General features: G+C 37.4%; 1 protein-coding gene across 4 annotated transcripts; it reads right to left on the bottom strand.

Moving 5' to 3' along the window:
- Positions 1 to 2063: 2063 nt before the first annotated feature.
- On the bottom strand, positions 2064 to 10268 carry LOC109218576 (ankyrin repeat protein SKIP35-like). 4 transcript variants are annotated; one of them, XM_019382957.1, is made up of 4 exons: positions 10155 to 10268; positions 9174 to 9957; positions 8137 to 8569; positions 2064 to 3215 (listed from the first exon to the last, which is right to left on the bottom strand). In XM_019382957.1, the coding sequence occupies exons 2-4, from the start codon at positions 9731 to 9733 to the stop codon at positions 2400 to 2402; spliced, it is 1809 nt and encodes a 602-aa protein (XP_019238502.1). In that variant the 5' UTR covers positions 9734 to 9957; positions 10155 to 10268; the 3' UTR covers positions 2064 to 2399. The 4 variants fall into 4 exon arrangements, with proteins under 4 accessions (XP_019238502.1, XP_019238499.1, XP_019238501.1 ...); XM_019382954.1 differs by having other exon boundaries at positions 8137 to 8572; positions 10155 to 10267; XM_019382956.1 differs by having other exon boundaries at positions 8137 to 8572; positions 9174 to 9789; positions 10155 to 10267.
- Between the last annotated feature and the right edge of the window lie 488 nt (positions 10269 to 10756).

The raw sequence follows: 10756 nt of genomic DNA, 5'->3' as shown, positions 1-10756 counted from the left end.
AGGAAGAAAAAGTGAGTTTTCACCTCTATTAGAGTAACTAGAGTAAGCACAAGTGTGTCATGTCGTTAGAATCTGCATCTGAGTGTGACTATTGCACTGCTTAGGTTATTCGTTCATAATGGCGGGTATAGCATAAACTTGGGGCAATGCATCCAACGGTTAGGCCTAGAAGTGTGGTTTAACTTGCTCGAGGACGAGCAAAGGTTTAAGTGTGGGGTGTTGATAATAGGTGAATTTAACTATAATTAGGCCCTAAAGAATCACCTTCTTGTATAGTTTTGATGATAAAAGTGATAACAAAATGCTCTGATTAGTGCTTTCCATGCTTTGCAGGTGATATATGACAAGAGAAGGCTATGGAGTACTTTTGGGATCAAATATGGAGAAAAAGAGGCCAATCGTAAAATTTTGCCAAATGAACCAAGCGAAGCAGCTCAAGCCAGGCCTGAAGAAGGACTGCCGCGGTTCCACCGCGACCGCGGCAGAACCGCGGTAGAAGACTGTCGCGGATAAGTTGAGATTCAGAGAAGGTGTGTGGCCGCGGTTTGACCGCGACCGCGGCAGAACCGCGGCAGAGGCGGAAAAGTTCAGGGACTTAAGTGCAAAACACGGGATTTTTAGCCCAAAACCCTATTTTAAATACTAGACTTCGCCCAAAGGAGGCAAGGATTGTATTAGAGAATATTTTAGCAAGGAAAACAATTGTGAGAGATCACTCAAAACATCTTTCTTCTTTTCTTTGATTTTTCTTGCAAGTTTCATGATGAATATTGTTTTAGTTTGTTTACCCATAGTTATGAGTAGCTAAATCCTTTGTCTAAGGTTTTGATGGAACCTATTGGGGGATGAACTTCGTGTTTATGTGAATACAAATTGCTAGTTCCAATCTCTATTTGTTCAACTACGTGTTTGTTGTAGTTAATTGACAGGATCCTCAATTAGCTGTGCCTATTTAGTGTGCATAACTCAGGAGAGAGTGCATATTTAGGTAATTGTTGAACAACACCACTCCCAAAGTATATGAGGGATCAATAACCGAGGGTTTAAAGGCGGGATTAGGGATAACGAAGCCTTGGGTGTAATCTAAAGTGAATTGTGTTAAATAAAGCAAGCTAGTGTATCTCGGGAGAGTGCAACTAGTAAATTACTGTGATTACTCGGAAGAGATTTACGGTAAGAAGCGCGTTCATGATTAATAGAGATGTGTTGGTAAATTTGTATGAAGCATAAACAGAAGGAATTCCATCAATAGAGGAAATCATTACCTTAGCACTTTCTCATTATTGTTTACAGCTTAGCATCTTTAATTTGTAGCTATTAGTTACTGTTGATCTTAGTTATTAAAAACACCATCAACTGTGATTCTCAACGTTTGGGAAATTGATTCTAAAGAGTTTAGTAGGTCTAAAGATAGTGATTGATAGGTTAATTCTCTGTGGATTCGACTCTGGGCACAATACTCAGGTTATATTTGCAACGTCTGCATTGTCCTTTTTATAAGGCGTAGTTGGGCGTGATCACCCTTAATTAATTATGGTATAGAATTGGTAATTTTGTATACTAAGTGTAATTAAGTCAAACCTTAAATATTGAGGGTAATAAGGTTTCCTATATGGCATAGGAATGTAAAAATCTCTTTCTCTTATTTTACTATAATGAGTTTCTTGAAAACATAATTGCTAATTCTCCGAATGGCAATTTACATAATAAGTAGGAGTTTCTTGAAAACATACTTGCTAATTCTCCGAATGGGCATTTACATAGTACTCCCATTAACGTGCTCGAAGATGGAATTTAGTTATTTATTGATGCAAGGCTACATGTTGATACGAAGAAGGAAAGTATTTGAGTTAGTTGCTATATGGATGAGAATGGTACTCTACTTCATGCCCATGTATCCCAGACTTAGTTGGTTGCCTCGTTGGGAATACTATCATTGCTGAAAGGAGAAAAATGACGATACGCAGTCAGTCGCGGGATGAAAGTACATATCTGATATCTCTCTAGTGTAGCAAATATGTTAAAGAGAAGGCTACTTTGGATGTACATGTAGCTTGTGAAGATATTTGGAACATGTTTTCTTATTTGGACCAAGTTGTTCTTGTATATATTCCTAAAACACCAGGGAACTAGCTAATATACATGCCCATTTGAGTTGTCAGCCCTTCTGAACATAGTTCCTTCTGCTTACATATCATCAACATACACATTCAAGTATGCATTTTTCCAGATGTATAACTAAGCCAAAAAGTTCTACCTACTTTTTCAATAAGAAAATTGACCAACTTTGGAGGCTTCTTCCTTTTTTTCCAACCCAACTATTTGTGTTATTATACTTTGTAACGGGAGAGAGTGGGGAGATGTTACATTTTCAAAAACTTAGAATGTGTAGCATGATGCTAATTATAAGCAGCACTTGATGCATTTAGCAAAAAAGGAGGAAGATGATGCTCTAACACAGCCAATAGTTCTTTCCCTTGGTTTGCCTCTTCCAGTACTACGCCGCCTAGCCTTTTGGCTGCTTCCACGAGCTGTCCCCTAAGTCTTTGAGATAACAAGCAGCCCCCTGCCTTAACACTTTCTCTATACAGTGGCAGGTATGCTATTGCTACCCTCAAGGGCCCAGGAAGATCCTTTAGACAGATGGGAGATTCACCCCATTTCACAATACGTACAAGGTTTAAGTAGTGTTCTTGTCCTTGCCTAAGCCCATCGAAGAAAGCAGCTTCCGACCAATGTTCCTGAAGGAAACTCTTCAGATTGGGAGTAACAGCATCATCATCATCAGACTTAGCAATGCTGTCCGCAACAGCATAAGTAGCAACAGGGTCACCGAGGAAGTCTGAATGCAGAAGAAATGCTACCCCATCAAGAGACCCACCGCTTCTTTCACCAGCAGCCTTGAGAATCTCGATGCTGAGGGCAGCAAGAATATGCTGAGGAACGTGTGGAAGGAGATATGCAGCAACTTCAACCTGACAACTGGAGGTCGAAGCTGTGAGGGCTAGACATAGTTCCATGTCTCTGCATCCCCTCTTGACGAACCACTCGACAACCTGCAGGGATCCCCTCTCAGCAGCTCTCATCAGCGGGCCCAAGAAAGCCATTGCATTCCCCTCTTCCACCAAACATTCCATAGTTCCGATTTTACCATAATGGGAAGCAAATCCCAAAGCCAGGTCAACATCAACATCCAAACTGTTCCTTTGAGCAATCTACAAGAGAACCAAAACAACCAAAGATGAGAATGACAGACCACTTTCCCTCCGAATACACTGGAAAAGAACAGAGCAAAAAAAGTTAAGAGAAATATAAAAGGAAAATGCATCCTCCAAATTCATGTCCACCAATCGAAAATACTGAAATCAAGCATAATGAGCAACATAAAGACTAAAACAGATCAGAGTATGACACAAACCCAATTAGACCACCATCGTAGCATTCAAAACCAGGATAACGACAAAGAACTCGAACTTTTAATGACTAACTGTAATCCCCACCAACAATCATGGTATGCAAATAGTGCATCTCTCATGCCAATCATGAAACACCAAACGTATCAAAGTCTCCAACTCCAGACAAGACTGCACTTGAGTGTAGTTTGCAAACATAAAGAAACAAAGATAGTAATGGGATATAATAATTTGAAGCCTGCAGTTCCACTCCCTTCTCTTTTGCTAACTCACATGAACTCCAAAATTGAAAGGACTAGGCCCTTCATTCCGTTTTCCCCTTTTACTTTAAAAAAGGGAAAATAGTGTCACTACGCCAGTACACAAGTTAGTGCGGGCCTGCGGGGTTATTTTGAAAAAGGATGACCTCTTATTTCCATGAATAATATGTGAGGATTTACAATCATATAGATGGTAGTACCTAATTTGTTGCCTTGCTTTTACGCTTTTCTTTTGTCTGGTAAACAGCATGATGTCCAATACTAACAGAGGCATGCACTCAACCGTCTTGCGAGATGTGAAGCAGGAAGAACGTTGAATTTATCCCTAAATGTTAGGCTTCTGAAACCATGTTGCATTCTTCATAGAGAGAAAGAGGAATTGCTGCTGGTATTGATGGCTAACGAAGGGTAGCTTCACAAGTATAATGAAGCCACTACATAGGACCATTCAATCCGGCGCAAACCACTTTGACAGCACCCAAAAGTGTGTCCAACAATGAGTCTTTCATTGCTTAAATCAGCTAAATTTTATACCCTCCATCACTCCACTAAAAACCGATAGGAACTAAATCGTAACTTTTAACTTCTTCGTCCAGGGATACAAGACAATTTTCCAAGGAATCCATTAGGTCAAGTTGTCATGAAAATATGAAATTTGAGACAACACAAATACTCTGATGTTCACAATTATATCAAGTTCTTCCAATTTCCTCCTCCTTCCTTTTATCCAATTAAAATTGATTGGTAAGACTTTACACCTAGATTTTAGGTGATTAGTATAAAGCAACCAAGTTGTGCGGACTCTTCGACTTTGGTGCCGTCCCCGTCCCGATACGAGACGGGGACGGGATACGTCCTGGATTCGGTCAACTGACTTCGGACACTTTGACAGGAGTCCATCGACAAATTTGGGAGAAAAATTGAGATTTTGATTTCTCAAAATCAAAAATAAAACAGATTTAGAACAATGAACGAATAATGTCCATCTTGGAGAATAGAAAATTGAATTCTACAATATTCATGTAAGTTTTTCACAGAATCTCTCTCAAAATTTATAATATTTTTATAGCTCTATTTTTTATTAGCCAAATCCCCGCACCCGTATCCATATCCGGATCCGCACCTCCGAATCTTAAAATTTAAATTTTGCCGAATCCGATACTCGGATCCGTCCCCGTATCGGATACCCGAGTCCGAGCAACTTAGTAAAGCAAAGCTTTTTTTGGCAAGTACCATACTACACCCTTTTGTAACCACTCAGTAGTTTAAATGCTTTACTAATCTTTGATGTTATGTTGAATTATCGTAACTTATCATTTGTATCCTTTGAACCTTCAAATTTGATAGAAAATGTCCTCCACATCTTTTGTTTTGATGGTCCTAGATGTTTTCTCACAGTATAAAATGCCATATACCAGAAAATCCAATTATGTGTACTACCCAACTTGAACCCCCCTTCTATTCAATTTTTTCTGTGTTCATGCTAGCCTTTGTTCTGACAGTTGCTATGCTACATACTTTACAAGAGAGAGAGGGGGGGGGTTATGAAATGGCAATTCATGGTCTTGTCAATTCATTAAGAGACATTTCCAAGGCAATATGAACCCAATATGGCAGGGCTCTCACGAAAGCTGAAGTTAGTTCCATTAGGCTACGGTAGTCTACACCTAATCACACAACTGGACACACCTTTTGCTCCTTAATACTCCCTCCGTTTCAATTTATGTGAACCTATTTCCTTTTTAGTCCGTGCCAAAAAGAATGACCCCTTTCTTTATTTGGAACTATTTTACCTTTATGTAATGATACATAACCACACAAAATATATGTGCCTCATTTTACACCACAAAGTTCAAAAGTCTTCTCTCTTTTCTTAAACTCCGTGCCTAGTCAAATAGGTTCACATAAATTGAAACGGAGAGAGTATTATTGAAGATATAAAGTGAAAAACTGGAAGGATCTCTATAATATATCCATTGGCCTAAATAAATCACAAGAGAAGTGCTTTAGTAGATGCTTGAGAAAGAAAGGAATTCATATAAAATATTAGTAAATACATACGTAAAAAGAAGGATACGGAGAATATGGTCACAAATGTGAGAACTGTGAAAGGCGATGCAGTGGACGAAAATTAAGGAACTACACCAGAGATCTACCTTTGAGTCATACTTGCTTACGCTTAGAAGAGTAACCAATAGTATACAGGTCCCATGGTGCACGCTATTTACAGATGATATTGTGGTGATTGAAGAAACTAGCAAGGGAATCAATCTAAATTGGGAACTACAGTAAACCACTCCAGAGAGCAGTGGTTATTGATTTTCAGATAAGTAAAAGTAAGACATGATATATGCACCACAAATTTAGCCCCGTGAAGATTGTAAAGTGAAATTAGATGGAATTTTTGTGCCTAAATGTGAACCATATAGACATCTAGAGTCTAGACTTATTCTTCCAAGTGAATGGCATGATACATAAAGATGGAACAGAAAGAATTAAAATAGCATGGTAGAAACGGAGAAGTGCCAAGGAAGTGCTATGTAAAACAAAGATACCTAACAAAGTAAAAGACTTTCTATTGAACACTAGCGAAACTAGCGGTGATCTAAGGCCCAACATACCCGCAAGATTCATTCCATAAAAATGCAGATGTTAAATGAATATACAATCTTGCAAGATTGAATAAAATTATAAATGATAACATCCAACTGATAGTGCAAGTAGCACACAGAAAGGGAAAAAAGAGAGTATTCTAAGATGATTTGTCCTTATCCTAGGTATTACCGTTTATAGCCCGTAGGTGCGTATGATGATTGAAAGGGACAAAACGGGATGGGAATTTAGATAGACCTAACATCACATGGAGCTAAGTTGTCTTGCAAAACCAGCAAGCTCTTGAAGCATGCAACAGTGCAAACTTAGCTAAGAACAAAACATAATAGAACCAAAATAATCTATATTAAACGATACAAACAATTGAGATTAAAGCTTAGTTGTTTCAACACCTAATTAGGCTAGTGTTTGTCAGTAGCCTTTATTCTGCTCAGAGACTTCTATGTCCATGTAATTGACAAATCTAGAGAAACTCTACTTTTAAAGAGCCTTTATTTTTATTAATAGATAAATTTAATCAGTATGAAATGAAATGAACCTGAAAAGAGCAGAATGGATACAACATTCATATAGTTGGACTCTACTAATTTGAGGTTGAGTCATAGTTGATTAATATAGAGTCAAATTAAAATGTCTCGTCAAATAATTTAAGGTTGAAATTTGACACAAGTTATTATGTGATGATTTACATGCACTTTACCAATCAAGTGATGATTACAGTTGAGAAATCTACAGACCAAGTGAAAGGCCTACACTTTCAAAAATTAGGAAGTCTATACTATGTCCAGTTAAGGAAATTTTTTAGCTTCTAATATCGGAACATTCTTTTCTTTCTGACAAGTGTTTCTCCATTTTTTCTTAATCATCTATATGTTGTATTCACCACGCTTACAGTGTCATATAGCATTTTCTTATGGATAACACATTGTAGCAGAAGTTCACTTTACACCTTGGGTCGCTAAAGGTAAAACACTCACTAGCAGAGGAAACTAACAGTTCGAAGTCGCAATCTATTATCTTACAGCATAGTGCCCCCAAATTTATGAGGTTCAATGGCTTTTTAGTTCCAGTGGGTGAATTCATCACAAAGCACTAACGCAGTGTAGCAACACCTAATAATGCAACAACAGTTTCTGAGAAGAGGAGTATGCTGAGAACCACACGCGCACAGAAAAAAAATTATACGTATAATGGCTAGAAACTTTAAGGTGTATTCACTGGTATTCTTTTGACAAACATGTGCACTAAAGTGAAAAACAGATGTTAAGGTTTTGGCCTGGTCCTTCGTAGCCTCCAGAACCCAGAACAATTTCCCATTTTTCTGCCTTTTATTCTGTTACAGACAATAGTGGAATTAACAACTTCTCATGCAAAAAGCTATTTTTATTAAGGGACAATAGGGCACTAACCTATTTTTTTTTTAATAAATAGCACGACCAAAGTAGTTTCAACCTAAGTGTCCCAGCAAGCTAGATAGTCCCAAGTGTCTACTTTCCCTGACGGGGAAGTAAAGCCAGATCCATTATAAGCATTTCTCGTTGAGATTTCGATTTTGTTTTAAGGTGCATATGCATTTTCTTTTATTTATTTACTTTTTTGTATCTACTTATCAAAGTGAAATTTGAACAGATAGAAAACACTAACAGTGTTTTATAAGCCCAACCCAAAAACTAAGGCTGAGAATAACAAAAATGCAAACAGAACATCCATGACAGGTGAAACATCATTACAAAGACAGTCGCCAAGGAGAATCTTTAGAAAGTACAAATCTGAAAAAGGGGATCGATGCATGCTTCTAAACATAAAAGTCAAAGCATAAAACTCCAAAATCCAAATATATATCAATATACCTGCAAAAGAATGCGGACCAGCTCTGTGCTCCCAAAACGCGATGCTTCAAGAAAGCACTGATTGACATTGTCCGCACCCCCTTCCACCAACATGCTGAGCAATCCTTGAATTGCAGTAGCTGAAACTCCTGTTGCCCAGCCAGTATCAAATGAACTAGAGAAGAGTGTAAGCGGAAAGCAAGCTGCATCAAATGCTTCTGTGAAGTCCTTTCCAGTAAGGTGGTTCCCAGCAAGATCCAGAAATGTTTTGAAAGCTGATAACTGCAGTTGTATTTCAACGGCAGAGTTATGCCCAACCCTATACCTCTTTCCTTGGCAGCGGGAATGGTAACCTATACATTTAAGAGCCCATTCAGTGAACTTCTGAACCTTAGCACCAGCTTCAACCTTCAAAACTTCGTCTCCATTGCATTCTTGCAGTCGTTCATGCAACCTGCTGAAAGTGGTGGTAAATATGTTAGTGCCACAAACATCTATAAAATAAGACATCAAGGGAAAACGAAAGAAAAACGTTACTTGACCTTGCAGATTATACCAAGGAAATTCCTATATATGAAGAATAAACTTTTCAAACTTTATGTCATCCTATGTATTAACTTTGACATCCTATGGATAATAGCAACAAACCAGCAAATGTAGAAAGCTTTTTTGTTTATTTCAATAACAAGAAATTCAGGTTCTTCATGCTTACATTTTAGCAAATGGTCTAAAAGAGGATTTCAGCATATAGATTAAATAACTCAAACAAGAATTCCACCGGTTGTTGGAAGCTGAGACACATGCTTCTTTTATATGACTATTGGAGAAAATTACAGAAAAATTATGTCACAGGCTCACAGCTATGTATACACTAAGCATCCGTTGGCCAATATCTGGGATGGAAGAAGTCGGATTTCATATAATCTGCTACACTGCACTGGAATCCTACTATTTTGACTAGACATGTATAGTTCAGATATGGGAAAAACATTCAACAGCAAATTAAAGACCTTCTCTACTATTCTTTTAAGCATTCAAATATGGGCAAAAGCACTGACCTTTGTGCCATTGCGGTGACAGTATTTGCAAGGCTCATTGTTCGACTCTGGCAAGCAGAAACACAAGAAGCAAGAAATGAAGTCCTTAGGACAGCCCGAGTGAAGTCAAATGCACCATTACCAATAATCTTCTTAATCAAACCCGTTATCCCATACAACTCCTCTTGACTAGTTAAAAACCAGATTGAATCCAAAGCAATGCATAAAGTGTCATTCAGAGTTTGGGGATCAGCGAGTAGGATCAAACTCTCGGCCAGCTCCCAATCATGGCCGCTCACAGCACCCTGGAACAATCGCCCCAACTCAATTCTATCTTGTCTGCTAAGCTTTTTTTCAGGAACCGATTTCTCATTTTCTGAATCAGAATTTTCTAGCCTTGATTTGATCTTATTAACTCCACAACTACAGCCTCCTGCTATTAAGTCGTCATTATGTACAAGTGGAGCTTCTCTTGAAAATACCACTTTCCCATTGCTTCCCTCACCTTTCACTTGTACAGTTTCCACTGAACAAATAGTCTCTTCTTCACTAATGTTGAAAGCTGCCTTATCTTCTTCCATATTAATAATTCAACACCCAAAACTGACCAAATACCTCAAAAATCAATTCCTTCCATCTAAGAATCCATCAAAAACTCAAATATAAGCAAATTTCAACACACCCCAGAAACAAAAAAGCCCCAAAATTCAAAACAACAAGAGATCAAAAACCCATCAAATTGCAGAACTAAAACCCTTCTACAATGAACAAATTAATTTTTTATGAAAAATATCTACCAGCAGACCTACAAGGCAAAAGAATCTCATCAGCTACAGAAAATAGAAAAGAATAAAGAACAGCAGAAAACAAAAATTCAACAGAGAAATGAAAGCATAGGGAGAATCAGCTTACATAAGAAAAGGAAAAAAGGGAAATATTTCAAGAAAAGAATAGAGTGACAATCATTATGGAAGTGAAAATGAAAGAAAGAGAGGAAACAACCTGATATCATTATTATGAGGGGGAGAAATAGAGAAACCCCTTTGCCTCTTCTTTGCCTTGGAATGTTACTGGTTACGAGTATTTTGCCTTTCTCCAAATATTATGCTTCTTTCCCACTCTCTTTTTTCATTTGTTTATTTATCTTCTTTTTTCCCAACAAGTTTTCATATTTTTATGGGGAAATTTTACTTTTGGTCCTTCTTGAATGAATTTTAATTTATTATCAAGATCTTTGTGGGGTGATTAGTACTTCTTCGATAAATTTAATGAGACAAAGCTTTGAAAATAAAGTCGCTTTTGATGTGGAGCGTTTTACTTCTTAAGTGTCTGAATTAGTCGTTAGTCGGGGCCTTGGATATTAGGGGTGTTCATAAAAATTCGAAAAACCAAGTCAAATCGACTAAAGAAACTGATACTTTTTTGGTTTGATTTGGTTTTGATTTTGGATTTTATAAATCGAACAAATATGGTTTGATTTTGTTTTAATCAAAAAATAACCGAAAAAATCGAACCAAATCGACTATAGAAGTAGCTATTTAAGATTTATATATATATATATATATATATATATATATATATATATATATATATATGTGTGTGTG

Source organism: Nicotiana attenuata, unplaced genomic scaffold (assembly GCF_001879085.1).
Source record: "Nicotiana attenuata strain UT unplaced genomic scaffold, NIATTr2, whole genome shotgun sequence".
NCBI classification, from domain to species: Eukaryota; Viridiplantae; Streptophyta; class Magnoliopsida; order Solanales; family Solanaceae; genus Nicotiana; species Nicotiana attenuata.
This window is presented reverse-complemented; position numbering and strand designations above follow the sequence as displayed.

Excerpts from the sequence above, each read along its gene's own strand:
- LOC109218576 (XM_019382954.1), bottom strand. The coding sequence starts at position 9,733 with ATGGAAGAAGATAAGGCAGCTTTCAACATTAGTGAAGAAGAGACTATT. Across the intron at positions 8,573-9,173 it reads GTCACCGCAATGGCACAAAG|CAGGTTGCATGAACGACTGC; the intron begins GTCAGTGCTTTT and ends CACCACTTTCAG. Across the intron at positions 3,216-8,136 it reads TGGTCCGCATTCTTTTGCAG|ATTGCTCAAAGGAACAGTTT; the intron begins GTATATTGATAT and ends GTTCTCTTGTAG.